The sequence below is a fragment of the Musa acuminata genome, chromosome BXJ2-5 (genome assembly GCF_036884655.1).
Source record: "Musa acuminata AAA Group cultivar baxijiao chromosome BXJ2-5, Cavendish_Baxijiao_AAA, whole genome shotgun sequence".
NCBI classification, from domain to species: Eukaryota; Viridiplantae; Streptophyta; class Magnoliopsida; order Zingiberales; family Musaceae; genus Musa; species Musa acuminata.
The window spans coordinates 44,671,575-44,698,771 of NC_088342.1; the positions used below are offsets into that span (position 1 = coordinate 44,671,575).

At 41.0% G+C, this 27,197-nt stretch overlaps 3 protein-coding genes across 3 annotated transcripts; 1 reads left to right on the forward strand and 2 right to left on the reverse strand.

Annotated features, from left to right (window-relative positions):
- Positions 1–611: 611 nt before the first annotated feature.
- Positions 612–4,290, forward strand: LOC103985354 (putative leucine-rich repeat receptor-like serine/threonine-protein kinase At2g24130). Its single transcript, XM_009403018.3, has 2 exons — positions 612–3,666; positions 3,740–4,290. The coding sequence occupies exons 1-2, from the start codon at positions 1,134–1,136 to the stop codon at positions 4,174–4,176; spliced, it is 2,970 nt and encodes a 989-aa protein (XP_009401293.2). The 5' UTR covers positions 612–1,133; the 3' UTR covers positions 4,177–4,290.
- A 1,889-nt stretch (positions 4,291–6,179) lies between these two features.
- On the reverse strand, positions 6,180–11,115 carry LOC135612961 (uncharacterized). The gene is made up of 7 exons (XM_065109818.1): positions 10,661–11,115; positions 9,885–10,212; positions 9,618–9,742; positions 9,440–9,536; positions 9,247–9,356; positions 7,697–7,771; positions 6,180–6,401 (listed from the first exon to the last, which is right to left on the reverse strand). Exons 2-7 carry the CDS (start codon positions 9,952–9,954, stop codon positions 6,351–6,353), a joined length of 528 nt encoding a protein of 175 aa, XP_064965890.1. The 5' UTR covers positions 9,955–10,212; positions 10,661–11,115; the 3' UTR covers positions 6,180–6,350.
- A 147-nt stretch (positions 11,116–11,262) lies between these two features.
- On the reverse strand, positions 11,263–19,012 carry LOC135612960 (phospholipid hydroperoxide glutathione peroxidase 1, chloroplastic-like). Its single transcript, XM_065109817.1, has 6 exons — positions 18,651–19,012; positions 13,948–14,024; positions 13,773–13,834; positions 12,781–12,899; positions 12,510–12,677; positions 11,263–11,477 (listed from the first exon to the last, which is right to left on the reverse strand). The coding sequence occupies exons 1-6, from the start codon at positions 18,897–18,899 to the stop codon at positions 11,448–11,450; spliced, it is 705 nt and encodes a 234-aa protein (XP_064965889.1). The 5' UTR covers positions 18,900–19,012; the 3' UTR covers positions 11,263–11,447.
- Between the last annotated feature and the right edge of the window lie 8,185 nt (positions 19,013–27,197).

The following is a 27,197-nucleotide window of genomic DNA, read 5'->3' on the forward strand; positions in this document are numbered from 1 at the left end:
ATCTCTCATCTCTCTTAGAAAGTGATCACATTGATCACTACCTTCACAACAAACTCTCAAAGCCTAAATCTTTAGATGCTTAAAGTTAAACCTACCCTACAGTAGTAGATTCCCAGTGATGATTCAGTGGGTAGAAGAAGCTGTTAAGCTTTGTGTTTCCCTTCTTATATTTCTTGAAGGGTTACATCCACTTACATGATGGTGTTATGATAAGAAAAATATTCACCTACTAGTGACTGGATATGTAATTGCATAATTAGTAGTGAAAAGGTAGAACCCAGTCAATAACCAGATTATATGGATATCAATTCAAAATAACAGTTCGAAGAATATTATGAAAACAAAGGGATAAAAAATATTTTGCTAGTATCACGGAATATTCTTTCGATTAACTCGTTATAAAAAAATCACTAAGGTACAATAAACAAGGTTAGTGATGATTTATTTTACTTTTTTTAATTACTGATTTAAGTAACAGATAGATCACGTCGGAAAACCCATGTGACCTCAATCTTCGTATAAGTTGGTCACGGAGCTAGCGTTCGATCCCACATCGTACTTCTTGTGTATGTAATCTCGAACCGAATTGGATTGATGCAGACATCATTGTATTACTGAAAAGTTATGTCCAAAAACAGTCTGTACTCAAACTCAGAACCCTAGAACAAAGACCTCTCTTGAGACAAAGTTATGAGCTTGCTGCATTCACATTTTCTACTAATGTGACAAAATTTGACCTGGTTTCATGTTTTTCTAGCCCTCTATGGTACTCCCACTATCATGTTGAGATGCCAAGTCCCACAAAGAACCCACCTGGTTTCATGATTTGAGCTACTGAAGTGTTTCTTGCAGATGATCACCTCAAGCACTAATTGAGCACCAGTGATTAGATGGCACTCTGCTTTCTCCCAAAGTCAGCATTACTGTGTTATTGGAAACTCATCATTCTCATCCACTTCCTTCAACAGGAAGCTCTGATATGGCTGCACTTTCCTGGTTGAGCCACCACTTTGATTCCACAAACTACAATATCTTGGATCACATAATTATTACTACTTGGAAAGGCTTGCAGTCAACCATATCTCATCCTGTTAAAGAGATGATGCATAGCTACATATCATGCACTGGTAAGCATGATACAGTTCATGGTGATGAAGCATGCCATCTTTCTCCTCCTCCTCCAAAACATTGCCGCGGCCGAACACCACCGCCTCCTGCCTAACCGGCAGCAGCCAATCCAGCAGGAGAAAGCTGCCCTCTTGGCCTTCAAGAGCTCGCTCACACTGCAGTCCCAACTGGCTCTCCCAAACTGGAACGAGACCACCGGAGTTTGCCAGTTTGTGGGCGTCAGATGCAACCGGCGGCATCTCCATGTCAAGTACCTCGTCCTCCGCGGCCAGCTCATCTCCGGTGCCCTCTCACCGGTCCTCGCCAACCTCACCGGCCTTGACACGCTGGACTTGTCGGAGAACAACCTCACCGGGCACATACCGCCGGAGATTTCCTACTTGAGAAACCTCACCATCCTCGATCTCTCGGGGAACCTGCTAAACGGTACGATTCCTCCGTCACTCGCCTACCTCACCAAGCTCGGCTACCTCAACATCCGCAGCAACAAGCTCGCAGGGCAGATTCCAGACGCCATCTTCCACAATTGCACTGACTTGGTTGTCGTCGACCTCTCCAACAATGCTCTGTTTGGTGAGATCCCATCGGAAGTGGGAACGGGTCTTCAATATCTGCTCTTCCTCAATCTCTACATGAACGATTTGACCGGACGATTACCTCCGTGGCTTTCGAACTCGTCGCGCCTGCTTCAACTGGACGTGGAGAACAACAACCTTTCAGGTGAGCTGCCCACCGAGACAGTGCGGGGAATGAGTGAACTCGAAGTCCTTCACTTGTCTCACAACAATCTGCTAAGCCATGACAGCAACACTAACCTCGAGCCCTTCTTCTTAGCTCTCTCCAACTGTTCCCACCTCCAGGAGCTTGAGATGGCAGGGCTCGGTGTTGGTGGATCGTTGCCACCCAGGATCGGTGAGGGTAAGCAGAATCTGTCCATCGTCAACATGGAAGACAACATGATCTCCGGCCAAATCCCTCCTGACATCTCAAACCTCTCCAACCTGACCCTGTTGAACCTGTCGAGCAACCTTCTAAATGGGACGCTCCCAAAGGAGATCTGGCAGCTCCCGAAGCTGGAGAGATTGTTTCTGTCCTGCAACTTCTTCGTCGGGTTTATTCCCTCCGAGATCGGAGGCCTCGTCTCGGTCGGTCTGCTTGATCTGTCAGACAACATGCTCGCTGGTGAAGTACCGAGCAGCATCGGAAACCTTGTTCGGATCAGTGAACTGTACCTTCACAAGAACCAGCTCTCTGGATCGATACCTGCAACACTCGGGCGATGCATGAGCTTGAACAAGCTGGACCTGTCGTATAATAGATTGACAGGGAGGATTCCCCCGGAAGTATCAGGCATTGCGAAGATATACTTCAACCTGTCGAACAACCAGCTGCGGGGGCCTCTTCCGGCGGAGCTGGGCAAGATGGATCAGGTGCAAGAGATCGATCTGTCCGCGAACAAGCTCGCCGGCGAGATCACCTCTCGGCTCTCGGCTTGTGCTGAGCTGAGGCTGATCAATCTGTCACATAACCACCTCAGAGGACAGCTTCCGACCGCACTTGGTCATCTCCAAAACCTCGAGACGCTTGATGTTTCCTTCAATTACTTGGATGGGGAGATCCCGTCGAGCCTTAACGGGTGCGCCGGTCTCACCGTGCTGAATCTTTCGTACAATGACTTCAATGGATCGGTGCCCACCGGCGGAGTCTTCTCGTCGTTCACCGACCTCTCCTATCTCGGAAACCCTCACCTCTGCGGGTCGGTTGTCGGAAGGACCTGCCCTCGACGCCGACGATGGTCTAATTCTCGCAAGTTCTTGATAGCTGTGGCCGTCGGCGCTTCGGCGGTGGCGTTTGTGCTGACAGTATGCTGTGTGATGGTGCTTAGAAAGATCAGAGGCATGGGCATAGGGAGGACAGGGGATGGTTTTGGTGGTTCATCGCCGGTAGTCAGGTCGAGCTACCCTCGGATCAGCTACCGGGAGCTTGTGGCGGCGACGGAGGAGTTCGATCAGGGAAGACTGGTTGGGTCGGGAAGCTATGGGCATGTTTACAGAGGAGTCCTGAGAGATGGAACCGTTGTTGCAGTGAAGGTGCTGAACCTGCAAGCGGGTAACTCCACGAGGAGCTTCAACAGAGAGTGCCAAGTTCTGAAGAGGATCAGGCATCGGAACCTGATGAGGATCATTACGGCGTGCAGCCTGCCGGACTTTAAGGCGTTGGTGCTGCCGTTCATGGGGAACGGCAGCCTGGAGAGCCGCCTCCATTCGGGCTCTGCCGAGCTGAGCTTGATTCAGAGGGTGAACGTCTGCAGTGACATCGCGGAAGGGATGGCCTACTTGCACCACCACTCTCCGGTGAAGGTGATCCACTGCGATCTGAAACCCAGCAACGTGCTTCTCAACGATGACATGACCGCCTTGGTCTCTGACTTCGGGATTGCAAGGTTGGTGATGAGTGTCGGAGTTGGGAACACGGCGGAGAACACCGGGAGTTCCACCGCCAACATGCTCCGTGGCTCCATTGGCTACATTGCTCCAGGTCCTCTCTCTCTCTCTCTCTCTCTCCCTCTCTCTCTCTCTCTCTCTCTCTCTCTAATGCGCATGTCGTACAGAATATGGATATGGATCGAATGCGTCAACGAAGGGGGATGTGTACAGCTTCGGCGTGGTAGTGCTGGAAGTGGTCACCGGAAGGAGACCCACCGACGAGATGTTCGAGGGCGAGATGAGCATGCACGGGTGGGTGAAGAGCCACCACCACGGCCGCGCGGCGGCAATCGTCGATTCCGCGCTGGCGAGCGAGGTGCGGCGGCAGATGCCGGAGGTGCAGATAATGTGGGAGGCCGCCATTGGAGAGCTGCTGGAGCTGGGCCTTCTGTGCAGTCAGGAGAGCCCATCGTCCAGGCCGACGATGATGGACGCCGCCGACGACTTGGGCCGGCTGAAGCGGTCTCTCGCCGGCGACACCACCACCGCCACCTTCGCCTCCTCTCTTGGCCTCTCGTCCTCCGTCTTTGGGGAGACGAGCATGTCCAACTTCGGCGACTAGATCATTGAATTCCTCAGAGCAAACACAATTCCTCTCCCTGTAAAAGGAGGTCAGCTAATTTGATCATAATGTGATTACTTGTTATGTTACTAAGAATTAAAGGAGTGAACGAGAGATGTTACTTGTTATGTTATATATATATATATATATATATATATATATATATATATATATATATATATATATATATATATATATATATATATATATATATATATATATATATATATATATATAAGTATATTAAGAAGATCTGATCAAAATTCACTTTTACTATTAAAAAAAAAGTATATTAAAAAAAAGACAAGAATTTGATTTATCCTCATGAATAAATATGAATAATCAACCCAAATATTAATAGGGGATGCATGAGAAAAATACTCATGAGTAAAACTAATACTAAAAATCTCATATATCTTACTATTGACTTTCTAATTTAAATTTCTAACAAATATTGAAAGGAATGGCATTATGAGCTCCAATTATGTGATTATAAACTTAAGTGGGACTTCACCATAATTGAGTTGTTAAAATGGAAACAAACCATTGTGAGTTCATAATTTACTCTAACAAAGTGGGCACCATTCAATGATGTAATGCTGATAGCATGCTTAGATTAATATAATCACATGAATGGCTAACCTCATGACATCAAGCTTATCAACAGTCTAAGCAGTCCTGCAAAGAAAGAAGAAAGAGGTGGAGCACTAGAAAAAGCCAAACCAATCCTTTGTAAGTTTGAACCTTCCAATAAGGTGACAGGATCCATATACATGTGGGAGAAATGGAGGAAGGCCACCCATCCTTTGTGTCTTCTTTCTTTTTATTTTTGATCTGCATCAGTGGGTGCTGCTCTCCAGCATCCTTGAGCTGCACAATAGTGGGATGCAGAATCTTTGTTCAGCCAATCTCACTGGTAGTGGCTGCCCTTTTCTGATGAACCATTTACTTCATTGGAATGTCAAGTTATCAGCATCTTAAAAATTACTACAAAGTGATGCTGATGCAATCAAGAGTTGTTTTACTTGTAGCAGATATCATGTTTCATAACAGTGACATGGCATCCCAATTTAATCCTACATGGAAGGATGATAAAAGTGATTGTACATAAAATTAGATAAATCTATTGTCATTAGCTTAAACTAGAGCAATTTAATTGATGTGGTATATGAAGTTAATATTCAGTTTTTCTGTCCAGTTGGGTTCACTTTTCAAGGAGTAAATTACTCAAAATTGGCATTTAGTTGTGATCTAAAATATGACACACCTTTACAAACTGAGAACTAAATGCTTAAAACATTATAATTTTCCACTAACACAAATTGAATAGATGATAAAACAAGAAAAATCTTTCAGGTTGTATCAAGCAAGGTATGCAATTCCGTACTGTACCGGTATTTCGAGATTGGCTCGGTACGGTACGATACCGTATACCGAGCGGTACACTAGGCGTACCAAACGATTTTATATATTTCTTCCTCTTACTGTAGCACTGTAGCATTGCTACAGTGTAGAACTGCAGCATGTTCCATCCGGTAGCGGGTGGTCCGCGTACCGGTATACCGTCGGACCGGTACATACCGTCCATACCGGGCGATACCATTCGAAATTACATACCATGATATCAAGTATGCTACCAAGAAGGATTTACCACCAAAATAATTAACTCTCAAACCATATCAGAACAATGGCACATTTGGACCATTTCTGTCGTGCAGAAAGCTCACCAAAATTGACTGTCTTACCTTTGCATAGTTCTATCTATTACAAGCAAAAGGAAAAAGCCTGTAGTCCAATAAACCCCAACTTTTCTTCCCAAGACATGATTGTAGAAAGCACTGCTGAAGGAAACACATTTTAAAACTGTTTTCCTTCTGAAAACCAATCATATCGACTTAAACATCAGAGCTCAATCTAAAAATTAAATATACATGATCATGATGATTGGATCAACAAAGTTCTCCAAGTTTGGAAAAGACATGACTAGAGCAACACCCAATGCAGAAAAAAGCATAGAAATCCTATTACGTGGTCATGAATCTCTTGAAATTTCAACAAATATTGTGAAGAATTAACAGAATTTAAAAAAAGGAGGGAAAGGAGAGATGTATCTTGCTTCATCATCAACAGATCAGACTCTAGTAGGAAAAGAAAATATTTCTTGGCAATGCTTCTCAATCAATAGGAACTTCAACCTCCATCTTCAAATCAGAGTTGCCAAGAATCTGCAAGAAAAAAAATTCAAGTACAATATCCCATAGTAATTTCATTGTTGATATGTCAAACAACAGGAAACATAAGTAGACTAAAGAAAAAGGATGAATTGCAACAATGGCCAACAATGTGTAAAATAAGAGCACATCAAAGTAGGCAAGAAAACAAGAGGAAGAGGCATGGTTGTACCAAGATGCAAAGTGAAACCTATCAGCCAATGTTATCACATATTGCTGACAACTCAGCCCCATTAATATAACCCAAAAGGCATCTTCATTCTGGTGTTCTTCTCATGGGTCCATCTATGGCGTTGCTTGAAAAGAGTCATTAGGCAGGTGTCAATTACAGGTGAGAGTTGTATAATAGCCCAAACCATTGCTATGGGGGCTCCAACCCACTCATCAAATCATCTATGCCATGCACATCACAGATACATACACAGCATTTATGCGAACGCATGCATCCGTCATACACATGCATATAGGCTTAGACCAATAAACTAAAGAAGCACATTAACCATAACCACCATTAGTCATATGCTTTGCAGAGTACATGACGCATGTCTGCAGACTTGAATACCATAAACATTTATCCGTTAGAAACAGATCTGTTTGATTAGATCAATGAATTTAATTATCATACATCATAATGGCATTTTTTGTGACATTCTTGTAAGTCCATATATATTGCAGCAAGACTGCAGGCAGCAAGCCATCAAAAATATGAAATCCATGTATTTCAAAAAATTGTAACCGTACTATTATCTGTTCTTAATGGAAATTTAGGAATGCATCAAGTATAGTGCAAAACTTTTGCAACATCAAATCACCAGAAGCATTGTGTTTTTGTGTCAAAGTTGCTGGTTTTTGCAGCTCTAGCGCTCATGAGCAAAAAGAAATCTTTTTTTTTTTTGGAGAATGTTTCTGCAAATTGAGTGTTCCAAGTGAAAGATCTTTTTTCTTGAATGAAATCTTTTGGGATAACCGATCTAAATTCTGTTCTTGTTAAGTTGACAAACAGGCATGTTACTATCATATAAATATATCATGTTTGGAAATACAGCCAATTCTTTGTAAATTTTGGTCAAAAACAGAAGAATAATGTTTTATGACCCAAGTTTAATATTTAAGACCATGCATTTGAATGGAAACCAAAAAGATGAAATACTATACAAATACTATGAATGGAAAAAGATGAACCTTAGATCTTTTAACAATAAGAGATACAGATAAATATTTTTCTATTAAAAGAATTTATAACAGACAATATTCCCAGTACCAAAGAATTGACAATTTGACTTGCGAACCTTCATGAAGTCAGACAAGACGAGCGATGAATCTTTTGTGTAGCCAGCTTCTTCAAGGACACGGGTCAAAACTTTCTGAGAAGAAAAAGTAGATAATGGTGGGCCAAAAGAAGTATATAAACTTTAACGAGCTTGAGCTATGCTGAAGTATCACCCAGAAAATACAGAAGAAAAACACCAAGAGAATACTTATCAATTGTATATATACATCCAAGTTAAGCAGGTGTTTTATGGTAAATCAACAAGATCTAGACATGAAAACAGTGACATATTAATACTGCATAGAACTTATTCAATTCAACTCACCCATGTTTTCCACAGAGAATTTCAAAAAAGGCAAGCACAGCTTTTTCAGCAAACTGAACTAATTCTCACCCTATCACAACTTTCCAATCCAATAATACAGAAATCCCTGATCAACTAGGCCATTCATTAACCATTGTGTTATTAAAGTAATATATTTGTCCAACATGTCATGATGTCCTCATATCATAGTATCAAATTTTGCCTGGATGATCCGCACCGGGTAGCATATACCGGTCCAGGCTTGAACAGTCATATACGTTAGATGCAAATTCATAAGAGCACCATGCTATTTTATAGTTCTCTGTCCATGAAACGAAAGTCTTGTAAAAGATAATTTAAGTGCAAATGTTGCACAACTGCATATCTGTTACAAATTACATGTGTATTATATCAGAAAGACAAGAAACTCATGAAGTTCTTTCTATGAAAGCAAATGGTACAAGCTGGTCAACAGAAACCAGCATGTGCTGTATCAGATTGGTACAAGCACAAGACTTCTGACATGCCATGGATGGGCATAGACTCTTTCAAATAAAGGACTTGTGTAATTCACGAGAAATCCATGCCAAATTGTGCCAGCACATGAAGCAAGCACCATATGGAGAAACCAGAAACCCCATGTAACTGGCTAATGGAAGTACCAAATGACAAGAATACATCTAGGACACCTCTCATTAAGAATTGTTAGTTTGCAGTTATATGTTGTACAACACCCAGTGCTCGATGGAGACAGCACAAGTGCTCGAAAAACAATGTCATCAACTATCATAATATATGAGGGTATCCTAGAGTTCTTCTGAGTATAAACTAAGTATGAAACTAAAATCTGATCCCATGATGACCTGTTGAAATTTTCTTCATGGTATATTGTCTCTAAGATGTCACATTACCTAAAATCACAAGAAAATAGTTGGACCTAAAGAATAAACTGTGAAATCTCATCAAGGAAGTCATCCTATTCAGTCATTTAGGAAATGCAATTTCTGCCCACTGACCTAAAGGCCTATCATATCCAATTACTTGAAATTTTATTCTTTTCTACCTCAACTTCCACTATAAGTCTGTAGTCATCCAGACAACTTGAATCACATCATCCCACAAATTACTCAAATCTTTTATACATGAATGAAGCCTAAATCTGAAGAACTATAAGATTCCACAAGATTACGAATTTTTCTGAATGTAGTTGCTTAAAGCAGCCACTATTGAATGGAAACACTTAACAACAAGAAATTCTCACCAACCTGCCTCTGCTGCTCGCTTATAAAAGAACCCGTCAAGTCTCGTAATACGCCCAATATATCATCGAATGTGACTCTTCCATTGGAATCAAAATCATAGACCCTGAATATAACTACAAAGAAACAATGCGATGTTCAACAAGAAAGAGAAACACAGATAAAAAAGAATGTATGTAAAAACACTATTAGCAGTCACATTCGATTTTTTGCTGCAAGCTTGTCCGCGGACTGAAAGCAGAAAGGAAAGCAACAAATTCTTTAAAATTTAAGCCGTCCAGCATCCTTAGTAGCCTCTGAAACAAGCAACAAAACCACAGCAATCAAACCACATAGACACATCGAAATTAAGCTCCAAACAACGAGTAGCAGCAAACCTGAGAAAGCGGATTAACTGCGAACTCCGGCACTGACAAGAACTCATCCCCGGGGATAAATCCACTGCTGTTACGATCGAGCTGGCAGAATCTGTGGTACAGAGATACAATCTCTTGCTGCGAAACTAAAAATCCAATCTTTATATTAAAGAAAGAAACTCTGGTACAAAAACAACAACAAGCAAACAACCTAATCAAAGCCCTAGATCGGTCAACATGTAGAAATCAGAACGAAACGGAGAAAAAACTGGGCACAGGGCAACTCACAGGCGTGGTTGCAGTGCTCCTGGACTTCTTCGATGTCGTATTGGGTGAGCATGGAGGAGGTGTTGCCCATCGAGGGAGACGAATTGCGACGAGATAAAGGAGGAGAAACGAAAGGCCTCGCCAATTGTGTGGAATACAACTCCTAATCCTCGTTCTGCCCCGCTTGAGATCGAGGAAGATGGCGTTTCTTCCCAATTTGATGTATCATATATGCACTACTACACAACACCAAGTTTTGTTTTTGTTTTTGGTGTTGTCTTTTCTGGTTTGTATATGTGGCTTTTGTTGTACAACTTATGGAAACATTTCCACTGCCTGAAACATTTTTCTGAGCCAGAAATTTTCTATATTAAAAAAGCAATGAAATAGATCTTAAAACTTTCACTGCATTAAATAAAGAAATACTGAATTAAAGACAGTCTAATCTATCATAATTCAATACACAACACTGCAAGCTGTCCACACTTCATTGCAACATAATAAATGCACTCAAATGCACTTGAGGGCCTACAGCAGATTAAACTTACTGTTACCTGTTGACTGCATCTTGAAGATGAAGAGACACATGATATCATCTTGCTAGCCATGAAACATGGTGATAAAAGACACCTTAAATACTACTTTCATGATGGTATATCAAATCTATTTATTAAAGATTAAGGATTTAAAATTTTATCTGACATTTTTTAAAAAAATACTGACTAACATGGCAAAATTTTGACATACATTAAAAATTGTAAATAGAGGTTTTTTTTTTTAGGGTAAATGGCACATACTCCTGCAAATTGTTTCCTTCCTTGGCACAATGAAGTCCGAAGTTTAGCCCAACACAAGCAGAAGGAAGATGATGAACAATATTCTATCAAATGGTTAAGATGTTTAGGGCCAATTTCATCCAGCTACCATTTAGCAGTCCTACAACCAGAGCAAGTGAACAGGTCAAATTTGCATTTTTGATCATTTATTTTGAAGCTGAAGGTCCCAGCTGAGAAGCATTAAAGCCTCATAGACAAGAATAATGATCCAACAACATACAGCAAAATAAAACAAAATTGACATGGAGAAAATTGTAATGCAAGCTACAGCATAAATAATTTTAAGAATCAAACTCATCCAAGGATCACAATGTACTAGCACCAAGTTGTCAACAATTTCAAACAAATGTCATAAATATTCTCTTTATGAAAAAAAGTGTGATGAATATCCATAAGCCCAATAGAATTTTCAGTTTTCCAACAGGTATCCCAGAAAGCAATTTGATATTTTCCTTTGCTTATTTAGGAACCAACTTGTACTCTGTTCCAGTATTGTACTTCTGATAGCATAGAGATAAACTGAGGACACCTTATCTACTATTTTAGATACATGCTGAGTGCACTTGAACAAAATGTAATCAAATAATATATCGAGTAAAGCTTTCAGAATATGAACTATAAATCCATCTGGTTCGGTTATGCATGGAGCCATCCAATTACAGGTTTAGAACTCAAGAAATGGGAGAAAAAGTTGTCCTTAGCAAGCATGGCTCAGTGCTCTATTCACATTCATACTGGATCAAAATGATTATGCCGCAAGGAGTTTCTGAATATCCTTCTGCAACAGAAAGTAGAAGTGTGTGAGATGCAAACTAAAGCTTTATTAAGAAGCAACACAATAATATCAACATGAACTACAATCAAGCTGTCATTGGAAAGGCACTGTCCCACTGCATCTACAGTGGTAACCAACCTCCAGAAACAGAATACAGTAGATGACTGAGTTCTTACATTTAGACTATCAAATGTCCTACCATTTTGTCATTAATGTCAACTGAAACACGGATTACAGGTGCATCATACAAAAATCTTGTTGCAAAAGCATATGGAAAATATAATAATTTGACCACAATTTAGATATGTTATTTCTGTAGTTGATGGAGATTTTCACAAGCACTTTGAACTGAGATGGCTACTCATTCTTAAATGGTTCCATAATTAGCTTCAAACATTTTGGTTTTAATCAGTATCCACATGCACTTCCAACCTATGATGGTTACTCATCTTTAAATATTTTCATGATTAGCTTCAAACATTTTGGTTTAAATCAGCAATTCATGTGGATGTGAAAATTTAGCAGATTGCAATGACCATAAAAAGTACTTCGACAGAACAAAACAGTGTTTATTAAGCTTGATCTTCACTGAGAAGTTCAAGGAAAGTACAACCTGTTAGATACCTCTTAGTGATCTAGCAAGAAAATTTATCTGTTTTGAGTTTTCTATATCAATCGTGCTTCAGCATTATGGAAACTGTGATTTGAATAACATTCCTCAAAGCAATTTCCAGTGTTCATGCAATGCCTCTGTATTGCAAAATAAGAAACACAAACTAACATTGAATCTCAGTCATCTCAGAGCATGTCATGAGAGGGAACAAGTTGCTTCCATTATATAGACATTACACTCATTTTTCTTATTTTTCAAGCTTTCTTTTCGACATTAGAATCACTGAAGAAGCTTATATGCCAGAATTCATGATATGCACACATGTTATACTAGCACCAACGAGTCACTATGCAGAATTAGCATTTAATAGGATTTCTAGTGCCTAGTGTCTGATTATGACATTGTTAAGTCTATTTACACACCTCGATCTGGAAAGGAGAAGTTGTTGGTGGATATCTCTCCACCACTTTTCCATTCTTATCTACCAAAAACTTCTCAAAGTTCCACTTTATTAGATCGCCAAGAAATCCCCCAGCGCTGGACTTGAGAAACTGATAAACTGGTGCAGTTTTTGGTCCATTAACGTCAACCTGTCATGTATAATATACTTTAAACATGAAGTTTCTATATATGTGCATATATTTTTCACATTGGCTGAAAAAGAATGCATCTAGAGGGGTTAATATGTCGTACCTTGTCAAAGATAGGAAAGTCTGTTTTAAACCTTGTACAGGCAAACTGTTTAATCTCTGAATTTGATCCAGGTTCTTGCCCCCCAAATTGATTGCAAGGGAAGGCCAAAATTTCAAATCCTGCATTCAGATTTTGTGAACATTTAGGTATATCTCACAGTAACAACAGCATGTACCCTACAGCAGACAATTTATCTGTTTTCAGCCAAAATTCCATCCTCATACAAAACAATTCCTAAATGATCTTGTTCAACTATTACATAAATTTACTTCCATCCACTTCCTCAAGCCCATGAAATATGATTTTAGATATCAATTTTCAATCTTTAGTAATCAGATATCAGCACCTGAAAGCAAATGCCATAAGGTCCCACCAAGGTTGAATAAGAGGGGCATGAGAGATATGAAGAACCTGACGTTGCTATCGGCATGTATCTTTATAAAGGAGAGGACAGATTGTATTAGAAATATCCACTTCTGTTTCATGGAAGTGCGGGATGTACCGTTTTAGGAGATACATGTGCTCTTGTACAGATGATATTTCCATATTCATGCAAATGGTTTTTCTGAATGTCTGCAGTCAAAATGCAAGCAAATAATGCAAAGTAGGGATGAGATCTTGTTGTTAAATCAAATGAATACAAACCTTGTACTCAGGATAATCGTAACTTAGCCATGAGTTCAAGTTTCACTCTTAAAAATAAACACATAGGAATTGAGTAATATCAACAGCCAACACTGGGGCTTCACTTACAATTGAATTCCCAAAATGCTTCCCTCAAAGTTGATATATTAAGCTATATGACAATGCTACAGTTACTCTTCATCTTCCTCATATAATAAGAGAAATGGATGTGAAAGCATGAATTGCAGGTCGAAATTAAATATCCAATGAATGATCTAGACCATCTTCAATTAGGAAATATAAAGTTATAGATAGGAAAAAGAAAACAATTAATACAAAAGCTTATCCACGTGACAAATTTAGCATACCTTGTGTCTTGTACTTTTCATAAATGTGAGAGAGCTCGGTGTAATTTGATGTTGTCAACCCACTTAACAATTAGAAACAAATACTTTATCATTAAAAGGTTTGCAAAGCCAAACATTGAGCAGTAGTACCTACTACCAAGTGCAAGCATTTAATTACAAATGGACAGAGAATCACCATTTTGAAGCAACGTTAACTATCAGCAAAACTTTCCCTTTAAATTTGCTCAGAGAAACATCCTTCCCATCAATATCCTGCACCAAATTTATCCTTTGTTCAAGAAGAGAGAGTAGGGTAGACTATAATTGCACACATCAGAATTGACATCATCTATGACACAACTACTTTTCCAGAATAAAGATGCATATTAAATCTCTCAAGAAAAAATATTAAGAGATGAGAAACGATATAGATATAAGATAAGGGAAGGATACAAGAGTAAGAAAAAGACAAGACAGATAATTTTATTTTGAATTTCAAAATACCAGTATGCTCATTAAGCACTTTAGACTTCCATTCTCTGCAACACTGCTTCATCTTTAAATATACAGGTACACCACCCATATCTCCCAAGTCTATATCACATACAAAGTTCTAACCTTTGCAAACTCCACATGCTGAATCTAGTTGACCTCACTTTGCACAATTGTATTTATAGATTCACAATAAGCAGCATACAGAACAAAAAAGCAGATCTACTTTTGCAAATGGAACTTCTTTGGAAGCAAGGCTAGTTAAAAACAGTGAAAATGTGCTTCCTTTTCACCGAACAAACTCACAAAAGATTAATTCCTCCGAATTTCCAACACCTCAGAAATCTTTAATTACTGATCAGACTGAAGTTTCCAGCATATCCATTAACTGCTTTAGTTTTATCTTATTCTAAATAGATTTATTTAATTGTCTTACCTCACTTTGTATAATTGAAATCATAACTTTAGAGTAAGCACTATACAGAATTAAAAATAAAAGAATATCTAGAAATAATTTGACAGAAAATCTGCTTAACAATAATGGAGATCATATTCCTTTTTCTCCTAAATTCATCAATTCCTCCTTATATGACATATTCCAGCACCGTCCACGTGGCAATGGTCAACGACTACATCAGTGCCAACAAAAGAGCTCCAGGTTGACAAAGACGCGACAACTCCGACCTGAACGGGACGACTGCTTGCCCTTGTACTGTTTGGTGTCGTACAAGTTGGCATCGCATATCGCAGAGTTGCTCCGGAAAGCTCAGAACGACGCCACACGACGCGGGTCCGTACAGGTCGATCGGCGCTTGCATGCAAGGTACAAGTCAGCCGCCCAAGGAGTTGACAGCCATTAAAGGACCGTGTATGACCAACCACCCCTTCGCAGGTATAAAAACCAACCCCCTGATCAATGCAGAGGGACTTCGAACACTCAACTCTCTCTTATTCCACTCGACTCTAACTTAACTTTCGGAGGGGTCGAGTCGAGAAATCCCCCTCCCGACCTCGGCCTGTGTGCAGGGGCCCGGTGACGAAGAAGCAGGCCACTCGCCAAGAGAGAAGACCACACTCAGGAGGCGAGGCTCGAACTCGACCCGACCCAACGCTCACTTCCACCACTCGAGCTCCGCATGGGCAACCTTACGCATCTGGGATTGGACCGAGTCGTGCTAACACCTCGACCACAGTATAAAGGTTCGTCAACATTTTGGCACTAGAAGGAGGGTTCGATGTGGCAAGAGCGTCCACCACCAAACAACCCCAGCGAACGCCCTGGCGAGAAGGCACCCGCCACCATCTCCACCTTCGACCTCGGAGGGCAGCTCCCTACTCTCCTGCATATGAATGGAAGCGCTTCGGCTCAAACTTCGAAGCACTATTATCATTTGCTCAACGACCCCGAGCTCTTGCTTCCCGGGGTTGGCGTAGGGTAGTTGGTCATTTCCGTCGAGGCGTTCCTCAACCTCACCCACTAGGTGCAAGAGTTAGCCGAGATGATGCAGACCATCGCACCCCTCATACCCAAGCTAGCTCAATAGACGATTCTCCCCCCACGGTCGTCACTCGTGATCCAACCTATGCTCATCCCTACACGTCACAATGCCACCCCGGTCGACCAGCCACCTCTGGCTCAAGATGCCCATCCCCCAACCGGAGAGCAATCGAGACACCCGAGGCCAACAGCAAAGCGCAACGTCCCTTATGCCCAAACGTGCTGCCTCGACCTTCCCCGAAGCCAACCTATCGTCCAACTCGACGGATGACTCGTTCCGAGCCCAATTGCGGTTGGTGAATCAACGTCTGGATGAGATTCAAAGGGAATTCCATAAATCCGAGGAGCTCGGGGAAAGTACCTCAGTTGGGTCCCCCTTTACCCAAGAAATTCAGGACAAGCCTATCCCCTCAACTTCCGCCTCCCGACGCTGGAGGCCTATGATGGCGGCTTCTTCCGGGCCTAGATGACCCTATACGACACTTCTGATGCCCTAATGTGTCGGGCATTTCCTACCACCCTCTGAGGCGAGGCTCGGATGTGGTACAACCGATTGAGGTCGTCCTCGATCTCGTCTTTTGATTAGCTTGCAAGGGAACTCAAGCTTCACTTCCTACCCAGCACGCGACCTAAACCGTCCACAGTCATGCTCCTCGGGCTAAGGCAAAAGGAGGACGAATCCCTCTCCCTCTTCGTCGCCTGCTTCGCTACTGAAATCCGAGGGTTCCAGATGCCCACCCCTCTTTGGTTATGCAGGCGTTCTTGACGGGCCTACGACCTTCAAGGTTTTTTTGGTCGCTGGTCGAGAGGCCACCAGCAATCGTTCCAGCGGGCCAACCAGTATGTTACTGCTAAGGAACTGGTAGCAATAAAGCGCAAGGAGTCGCACAAGAGGTCCCGCCAGGAGCTACCCATGTGAGCAGGCCGGGGAAAGAACAAGGCCTGCCACAGTGAGGTCGGAAGTAGATAAGCCCAAGGTGTGCAAATAAAAAAAGAAAAAAAAAAGAGAGGGGGGGGGGGGGGGGGGGGGGAGTGGCGCTGGGGGCCGCTACAACGGAGCATGTGCTCGAGTTATAAATCTCGACCAAGCCAATGCTCAAGCTAGGTTGCTCAGCCAGTCCAGTCCCTAGTGCCCGAACAATGTTGCTCGGCCAGTCATGTGCAATCAGACGTTGCTCAGTTCATTCAATGTCCAAGCAACTGCTCGGCCAAACATGGGCCCGAGTAGTGTTGCTCGACCAAGCCAATGTTCGAGCCACGTTGCTCGACCAATCCAGTCACTAGAGTTCGAGCAATGTTGCTCGGCCAGTCATGTGCAATTAGTCGCTGCTCTGTTCATTTAATGCCTGAGCAACTGCTCGGCCAAACATGGGCCCATGAAGTGTTGCTTGGCCAAGCCAATGCTCGAGCTACGCTGCTCGATCAATCCAGTCACCAGTTCCTAAGCAGTGTTACTCGACCAGTCATGTGCAATCAATCACTGCTCAGTTCAGTCAATGTCCGAGCAACTGCTCGGTCAAACATGGGCCCGAGTAGTGTTGCTCGGCCAAGCCAATGCTTAAGCTACGTTGCTTGGCCAGTCCAGTCCCCAGTGCCCGAGCAGTGTTGCTTGGCCAATCATGTGCAATCTGTCACCGCTCAGTTCATTCAATGTCCGAGCAATTGCTTGGCCAAACATGGGCCTGAGTAATGTTGCTCGACCAAGCCAATGCTCGAGCTCCATTGCTCGGCCAGTCATTTGCAATCAGTCGCTGCTCAGTTCAGTCGATGTCCGAGCAACTGCTCGGCCAAACATGAGCTCGACTAGTGTTGCTCAGCCAAGTCAATGCCCGAGCTCTATTGCTCGGTTGAGTCCCTTATCCGAATAGTTGCTCGGCCAAATGTGGGTCCGAGCGGTGCTGCTCGGACAAGTCCATGCCCGAGCAGTGTTGCTCAACCAACTGATGTTCGAACAGTATTGTTCAACCAGTCCTATATCCGAGTTATGCTGATCAACCGACCCAACCCCCGAGCCCTCCACGAGGATCCCAGTGCATGCCTCTTTGGGGGGGGGGGGATGATATGGCATATTTTAGCATCGTCCACGTGGCAACGGCCAGCGACTACGTCAATGTCAACAAAAGAGCTCCAAGCTAACACGGCGCGACACCTCAGACCCGAACGGGATGATTGCTTGCCCTCGTACTATTCGGTGTCGTACAAGTCGGCGCCACATATCGCAGAGTTGCTCCAGAAATCGAAACAGCACCACACGGTGTGGGTCCGTACAGGTCGGATGACGCTTGCACGCAAGGTACAAGCCAACCGGCCGAGAAGTTGACAGCTATTAAAGGACCGTGTACGATCGACCACCCCTTTACAGGTATAAAAGCGAACCTCCTAATTAATGCAGAGAGACTTCGAACACTTAACTCTCTCTTATTCCACTCAACTCTAACTTAACTTTCAGAAGGGTCAAGTCGGGAAGTCCTCCTCCCGACCTCGGTTTATGTGCATGGGCCTGGGCCCGACGACGAAGAAGCTGGCCACTCGCTAAGAGAGAAGATCGCACTCGAGCTGCAAGGCTCGAACCCAACCCGACCCAACGCTCACTTCCACCACCCGAGCTCCACGTGGGCAACCTTGCGCATCCAGGATTGGACCGAGCCGTGCTGACAGCTCGGCCAGGGCGTAAAAGTTCACCAACACCTCCAAATTACAAGCATCTAAAACATGACACTTCCTGATCACACCGAAGTTTTCAGTAGATTATGAACTGTCACATTTTTTAGTATTAAAGTGGTTTAACTGAAACCCGTTCAAAATCTTTAAGAAACCAACAATATGCTTCTAATCACACAGTCATTTTTGCACGTTTTCTAGGACGGATAACACAGAAATATAAGCTTAGGAACGCATCAAGGTCGTACCTTTACAGTGAAATCATGGATGCTCTTCTCCGTGGCTGCGGTGGCATAGGCCACGCCGGGGGCCCTCACCGGTTTCGGCACAAATCCGGGTTCTTTCTGCAACGGGAATGAGTGCTTGAGGGCCCGAAAGGCGGACCTAGGCAGTCCGAACGAGAAATAGGCAGAGCGATGGAAGAACGACCGGGATGCGCCATGGGGAGAAGGGCTGGCGTACAAGGGGACGAAGAAGGCGGTGGCGGCGGAAGCCATTGAATCGAAGTCGAGGGCGAATTCGGGAATAGAATTTGGAGGTGGGAGGGTTTCGATCCCAAGATAACAGAAGCCGTCGAAGAAGGGGAAAGGATGTTCATGGAAGCGAGCGGATCCACGTCGTCTTGTTCGGGAACACTCGGCCGTGTGTCCGCTCCTGATCGAGATTACCTGTTCATAGCCAGGCATCGTCTATGCCATGCTGAAGACGTGGGAGAAATTTAATGGTTCAAATACTGGGTCCCAGTTGCAAAAAATTTACACGATACGTCATTCCTTTAGACGCTGCTTGGCTCGATGCAGATGTTCACGTAAGGGAACAAGACAGCTTGTGGCAAGCCGGTCGCATGCCCTATGGCCCAATCTGGTGGGGGCATCCTTTACTGGCCAATCATCATATGCCGCGTGTCTATACATCAAAATCGCCTCATTTAAAGCCCAAATTAAACCACAGTTATCATCAAGTCGATAATAACAATGATGGATCACAATGTAATATAATACAAATCACAATATTCATACAATATGGTAGCCATCCATTCACTCACATTTTGACTGCATCAAAATTTTCTTGTTTGTTCATATTTACATGATTTTTTTGGGTATTTCTGATAATTTTATTCCTTGCAATGATAATATTACTAAAAAGAACAATCACATACACCACAAACTCCAATGACTACAAAATTGACAGCACAACTAAACAGTACAATGCAACAAATACAAGGAAGAACAGAATTGTATAGTTCATTCAATATTGTAGGGGCAGATTTTAGCAGCATTTGCTACTCTTTTGCTTGAAATTTCTGTAAGAATTTAGCTCAAATCACTTACACTTTGTGTTGAAATAGTGGCTGTAATCCCTCTTTAAACAAAAGCCAGTGGCAGTAATTTGCTATGCAAAGACATACAACCATAATATGAATGTATGTTTAGGAATCCTTTGCAGGAAGCAAAGGACATGACATCACCAATCTCTATTCTCCTTCTGCCTCAACTGCTCCCATGAAGACTTTGATACTGAACACATTAGATTTCTATTTCTGATTGTAATCCTTTCACACCATGAAGGCATATGCAGTAATCCTTCCTTGAGATCAAGTAGCTGCAAAATGTATTGTTTTCATACCACCAGAATAAAAGACAAAGAAGAAAGTCATTGAGTCTTTGTTATACCTGCTTGCTGAATTTGAACTTCCATAGCAGGAGATTGGCATATCTACAGAACACAAGATTTGTGTATGCCTTCTTAAGATCATTATATTGGGTATCAGTGCTGACTAAATTCAAGTATCAGCTCAATAACATGCCTAAGGATGTCAAAAATTATTTGGATGATAGAGATTCTTTAAAATGCAGCAGCATTCAATTGGTCTATAATCATGGAATAGCATTCACCTCTCATAAGATTTCAGATGTTCTGAAGAATTCTTTAAACTCCTCGGGGCACTTTGTAGATCTTAGTTAATCATCAGTAGTCTAAAACAAAGCATCCCTAAATAATTACTGTTTTATTGGTTTAGAAAGCAGAATTCCATCTTCTTCAGTTTATACAGGCCTCTTATCTGCATCCACAACAGCATTAATACTCAATCTGATACCGACTTCCGGTACAAAGTATCAGAAACTGAAACACTATGATAATATATCGTCTTTTGCAGTGAGCTTCTGACCTCCTAATCTTGCATGAAAAATCCTCAAAACAATATTTGAAGAATGCGCATCATTGTTAGTCCTACAATAAATTGTGGCCACTGGTTTAACCAAGTTCGATGAAAAAAATGGTTTAAAATGAAAAGAAAATTTAACTTACATATGATATTTTTTTTTACAATCTATAGTAGAATGATCTTAAAAAGTAGAACGATCTTAAAAGTTACAATTGTCCCAAAATCTAAAACCATGATGGATGCAGATCATACACGAATGGCTACATGGCACGACTTTGTCTTCTAATTGCTAGTGTAAGGAAAAAGACTAGATCTGCATCATTCCCAGCTGCAACAACAAAAGATATTTGGATTCAACAAGGCAGATTCCAGTGTCCAAAAAGCAATGTATAGAGAAAGATATTCGATGTTGATAAATTATTCACCACTGGCAAACCATTTAAAAGCTTAATGAATTTTCATTAAGATGATTGTTCTGTTCTCTATTGCCTCCATGTCACTGTTGCTTCATCGTAAATTTTGCGGTCATAAAATATCATGATAGATTGAAATGGAGAAGAAAGTAGGTATTAAGATAAGATTTATATGATGATCTAAGAGACCGAAAACAAGGATCCTAAAAATTCTATCAGACATCACCCTCTCTCATACTACTTGATCAAAGTCACTCTCTTGATGGACACCTTTTGGTACGCTTTGCTACAATAGGTGATGATAGTTTCATTAAACAATAACTTATATAGGATTACGATCATGCTTAGTTGCATACCCAAAAGAGATTTAACTCAAAATTGTTGACTAATTGTTAAAATTGTAATATTTTTTTGAACTCAAAGCATGTAAACATCAACATCAGCTTATCGAATAAATCCGTAGACTAACAAATACGTTAAGCAGACGACGCTAAGACTAGAAAAATTCTAGCACTAATGTAATAGATAGATCTTGCTAAAACACTAGCTTACATGGCTCTGTGCTCTAAGACGACAAGAAGAATATTTAGAAAGCTAACCTACCTTTTCATCAGCATCTTCCACGGTAGCTTAGTATCGATGGCATGCATCCTAAACAACTGAGAAGTGCCACATAATGTAATGAAAACAAGTTGGTTCCAATTTGAAGATGAATTATCCACTGATGAATGAAAAATGCATATCAATTATAATTTAGGACAAAGTTATTATCTCTAGAGATGAATGAATCCCGATATCCTTTAATGGTTCTTATTGTATCAGTTAAAATGTCAATCCACAATAAAAGAAAAGAACATCAAACAGATTAAGGTTACCCAAACTAAAATTATTATCATACAATTACTAATAACTCCAATCATTTTGACAAGAAAAATTTACAACTTATGCATACATATTGAAACACTAGTAAAAGAAAGATTAACCACAATTACACAAATACAAGTATGAAATTTACCAATTCAAATTAAGGATAATCCATGAATCAAACAACTTTGTATAGCGATATTAGATAACAACTTTGAAGAGATTTGGAGGAGAAAATAGCACACAAAAACCCTACTACAAAGTGATTATCACATTAATAAATATAAGAATGCAGTATCTATATCTTATACAATTTCATTGTAAGAATTGAACTGTCATAAACAAAATCAGATTAAGATTAACTGCTAAGATCAAAATCTAGGTTTATGATGACCGCATTTCACCTGCATAAGCAAATTAGTGTCTACAAGAGCGAGATTACAAAAGGATATACAAGGAAATAACATACATAAAGATAGGTATTAAAGAAGCCAAGCATCGCGAGAAATATAGACATAATATGTTTTAAGAAATAAACTTGTTAAGTAGTGCGACCCAAAAAACAAATCCGAACTATTATTTTCAAATGTTTACATATGAAAAGCTAGAAATCCTTTTATAGTCATAGATTCATCATTGGTGATTAGTCTTCCTTGTTTAAGTATAATCACCAAGTAAAGATGGATTGGAGAAACACAGTTGCTTGAGGCTGAAAGCCTTTATAATAAGATAAATAGAAAATTTTTCATATGCTATTCACCTTATTTCAAGTCAAGCTTTTAAGAGAAAATCTAAATGCAAATTCATGAAATGGAGGATAAAGCCAAATTGAAGAGGTAGAAGATTAAAACTAATCAATAAGTAGACCAAAATTCGATACATAACATTATATTTTTGGTCAATCTATCCACAAATAATATGCCATGACATAAACATCGGTATGTTGTACTTATGATGAAGCATAAATAGTATGTAAACTTTAGTTGCTATCATTAAACTTCAAACAAAGTCATTATATCTAAACTTAATAAAGCAGAGGTAATGTTTCATGTCTAATTTTCTTTCTTTCTCTTCAATGATTTCTCAATTAATAGAGAGAGAGAAAGAGAGAGAGAGAGAGAGAGAGAGAGAGAGAGCTTACCTATACTTCCACTTGCCGATGAACTCTCGTGAAATAAATTAGGTCATCCCCACTAGTGCAGCAAACATTCAATTTTTTTGGTAACATTATGACATGATTTGATGTTTATCCTGATTTAAATATATATTTGGGACTCATTTCCCATCCACATCCACATTTTTCCATGTATAACCCACCGATCTACCTAGAGCCAACCTTCTTCCCTATGATATTGCAGTCATTAGACCTACTTGGTGTCACAAGGCAAAGCAAAAAAAAGCCATAAACATAAACTCACATGAAAGATCTTCCTGCTTGCACTTGGTTGAACAAAGACTTGAAGCTTATGTAATTCCAAACATATATAAAATATGCCATGCAAGGAGTGATCATCAACCATGGAACAATTTCTTACCTAGAAATGTCTCATAGAGAACCAAGATCTGCTGACACAAGTGGGTAGCTACATTGAATATTTGAGCAAGAACTTTTAACTGCCAGTTGGATAGGAGCAGGAGCTACAGATCCAGGAAAACAACTAAGAGAAATTTGCAGCACAGTGTAGACCAAGAAAGCACATACTGAAATTAGAAAGTACGGAAATAATCTACAGGAGACAAGCCTAAGATGGAAGGCAGATCCGGGTGTTGCTGCTGAGATCCACTTCTTCCTATGGTTTTGGAACCATGAAGCCATGCAAACTTCTGTGCAAGTACATAAGGAGGTCTAATCGACAGGCCGCATGAAGACAAGTGCAGATAGATCTGGCAGAGAAAAAAAGGGAGAAGAAGAAGAAGAAGAAGAAGAGAGAAGGATTCACACAACACGCCAGAGCATTATCATCATTTCTTGCCTCAGATCTCGTAACACGTTTCGATGCACAGGAAGACCACAGACAAAGCATGCCGGAATGAGAAGAAGACCAGAATGAGAAGTAAACCTATGGTTTTGGAACCATGAAGCCATGCAAACTTCTGTGCAAGTACATCAGGAGAACTAATCGACAGGCAGCATGAAGAAAAGTGAAGATAGATCTGGCGGAAGAGATACTTAGATCTGGCAGAGAGAAAGCGAGACGAAGAAGAAGAGGAAGAAGAAGAGAGAAGGATCCACACAACACGCCATAGCATTATTATCATGATTTCTTGCCTCAGATCTCGTTTCGGATGCACAGGAAACCACAGACAAAGCATGCCGGAATGAGAAGAAAACCAGATCTCAAAGCATCCGTAGTCCGAGAGCAGAAACAAAGTACAATAAACATACCATTATAGTTCATGCACCGAGTACTTCGCCTCTTCCTCGGAAAACCCATTCTTTCTCCATGGATATCCGAGCCAGATGAGACATCTCACAGTCCTGACAGAGACAAGATAAAAGAACTGCGACAAATGGATCACAGAGAAAGTAAAGAAGACGAACCCTAAACGCGCGTGGCCTTCTCTCCAGAGGGCGAAGATGTCGACGCCAGATACACCTTTCCCATTAACACTTGTCTTACAGCGACTCCTGCGCCTCTTATCATCAGTGCTGGTGCCGTGCTTTTGTGAAGGAGAAGAGAGATAGAGAGAGCTGACAGAAAGAGAAATGAGCACGCAACAGAAACGGCATCGGATCGGTGCAATTGCCGCTGTGTGCTCACTCTCTTCTGTCAGCCTACATACCATTCACACCATCAAAGAGATGGCTGCAAGATCAAACCTGGAACAGAACTGCTGATTTCTAAGATGTAGAAGACCTCAGATCTGATGCTCTTCTCCTCTCTTTGCTCTTCCTCATATAGAGAAGCTGACTTCTATGATGTAGAAGAGCTCAGATCTGATGCTCTCCTCCTCTCTTTGCTCGTCCTTATATAGAGAAGATTCCATCTAGGGTTTCCACTTCCTCCCTCTCTCTCTCTCTCTCTCTCTATCCATCTCAAGTCTGTTACATTAATAGCTAATCACGCGTAACGTCGGTAATCCACCATAAAAGAAGGGATCAATAAGCGTGCATGAAAAGAGAGGGAAACATAAGATAAGATTCTCCTGAGACCACCTGTCGACTGTTGATTGGCCTGTTCGGTCGACAGCTATTGATTGGACCACGATGAGGAGGACGATGGCCATGTCCAACCCACCATTATCTTCTCAGTTACCAACACAGGCAAATTAATTAGTTGTTTGATTGGCCTGCATGCAAAGGTGTGTCAGGTTAAATAGCTGCTCAAGATTAGATTAACAAGATTAAGGAGCTACGCGTATCAGTGGTCAATAAAGGATGGCATTTGATCCAAGTTTTTTATAGCCCGTTTGAGCTTTCCTTTTGTCGTCCTGCTCAAAGGTTAAGATCGCTCCGCGGATACTGTTGCAGAATTGGCATCTGAGGCCCCTTCCCTCGCTGGATTTTGAATTCATGGCACCGGTGGCTTGAACATGGTGTCCCACTCTTTGTCATTTCAAATCTTTAGGTTACAAGTTGCATTCTTCCACATACTTCCATGTCGAAGAAGTGGAAAGATAGATCATTTCTACTCCTTATATCTATCAAAATAATCATCATTTCCTTTATGTTGAATCAGCTTATCTTGGAGTTGGAGTTAAATTCCGGACTTGATCTTGATTGAGTATACTTGAGCTGGATTGATCATCCCTGATAAACAAAAATGATCTTGATCCTCGATACAAAACAATCATCACATTCGAAGAATATAGTTTTAATAGGATCAAACCACTCGGAATTGAAATCGATTAAGGAATTTAAGAGAGAGATTAAAATTCCTTTGCCCATAAATTGGAGTAATTTTCCAGTTTAAATCAATTAAAGGTACATGTAAACTGTAATCCTCTCCGAGAAGGAGAAAGTTTGATTGGTTTCTTTGAAGCACTGCTCTATTTCCAGAATTTTGAGTTATCGAACCTTGTTGACATCCTTAATTAACAGGAAATGATCCTATAATTTATTGGAAAGAATAAATACAAAAATTACCAACAAATATATAATATACACAATGATGTGTCCTCCTATAAGATTTGCTTGTCAACCTATCCATGTTTTGTCATGTTATTGTCCCATGTCTGCATCAATGCTTAACAGGGCATGATGTTCATGAACAGTTTATTGGCAGTTGATGTTAGAAAAACATCATCAATCTTAATGTTGTCATCTAATCTGTTCATATATTTGTTAAATGTATACTGAGTGTGGCCCAATTGGCTGTAGAGTTCTTCGTGTTTGTGTTAGCAATAGGAGTTGAACATGGATCTTCAGTGATATATCAGAAATAAATGTTCCTGAACATGTCAAAGTATTGCTGTACGATGAAGGTGTGTATCTCCCAGGTAATGGAAGCAAGCATTAAACTTATCAAGATCGTACTCTTGAGATGAAAAAATCATGCTCCCGGGAGTCATCTACATGAAGATCGAGATTGAGAGGAGTTTCTTGACTCGATCCCTATGACACATAAGATAATAATGGATGAGAAGAAAGCTTGTAGTTGTTGAATTTTGTTATAGCCTTTTTGGTCATAATGGATGAGAATAGAGTATGTGATTGCCTTCCTCATCATAATGGATAAGAAGAAAGTTTATGTTTTCCTTATTTTAATGGTAGAGGGTGACTTATTTTAAAATAGGTTTCTAACTCACATACCTCGGGCACATTTGACCTTGTACCTCCACTATAACGGATTTACCTCGGCGTTGGTTAAGTTTTTTAACTCATATGCCTTTTGCACATTTGGCTTTGTGCCTCCATCATAGTGAATTTACCTTAGTGCTAGTTGGGTTTCTCAACTTACATGCCTCGATTATATTTAACCTTGTGCTTCCATCATAATAGATTTACCTCGACGCCATTTGGATTTTCCGACTCGCATGCATTGGGCATATTTGACTTTGTGCCTTTATTGTAGTAGATTTTAAGTCCCTTTTCTGGCGTAACAAATATTGGGCCTTCTCGTTGTGGTAGGCTTTAAAACTTATTTCCATCATAACAGATCTTAGGTCTTTCCATCGTGGCGAGCTTCAAATTTTCTTTTTATCATGACGAATTTCATGTTCCTTCTTTGGTGTAGCGAATCTCGGGTCTTCTCATCATGATGGGTTAAATCTTCTTTCCACCACGATGAATTTCATATCCCTTATTCGTCATAGTGGATCTCTAGTCTTCCCACTACGGCGGGCTCCAAATCTTCATTTCGTCGTAGTGGATTTCATGTCCCTTTTTCACCGTAGAGGATCTTGAGCCT

Excerpts from the sequence above, each read along its gene's own strand:
- LOC103985354 (XM_009403018.3), top strand. The coding sequence starts at position 1,134 with ATGATACAGTTCATGGTGATGAAGCATGCCATCTTTCTCCTCCTCCTC. Across the intron at positions 3,667-3,739 it reads CATTGGCTACATTGCTCCAG|AATATGGATATGGATCGAAT; the intron begins GTCCTCTCTCTC and ends CATGTCGTACAG.
- LOC135612961 (XM_065109818.1), bottom strand. The coding sequence starts at position 9,954 with ATGGGCAACACCTCCTCCATGCTCACCCAATACGACATCGAAGAAGTC. Across the intron at positions 9,743-9,884 it reads GGAGCACTGCAACCACGCCT|TTTCGCAGCAAGAGATTGTA; the intron begins GTGAGTTGCCCT and ends TTGGATTTTTAG. Across the intron at positions 6,402-7,696 it reads TCTTGTCTGACTTCATGAAG|ATTCTTGGCAACTCTGATTT; the intron begins GTTCGCAAGTCA and ends TTTTTCTTGCAG.
- LOC135612960 (XM_065109817.1), bottom strand. The coding sequence starts at position 18,899 with ATGGCTTCCGCCGCCACCGCCTTCTTCGTCCCCTTGTACGCCAGCCCT. Across the intron at positions 12,900-13,772 it reads TGAAAAGTACAAGACACAAG|GATTTGAAATTTTGGCCTTC; the intron begins GTATGCTAAATT and ends ATCTGAATGCAG. Across the intron at positions 12,678-12,780 it reads ACTTTCCTATCTTTGACAAG|GTTGACGTTAATGGACCAAA; the intron begins GTACGACATATT and ends TATACATGACAG.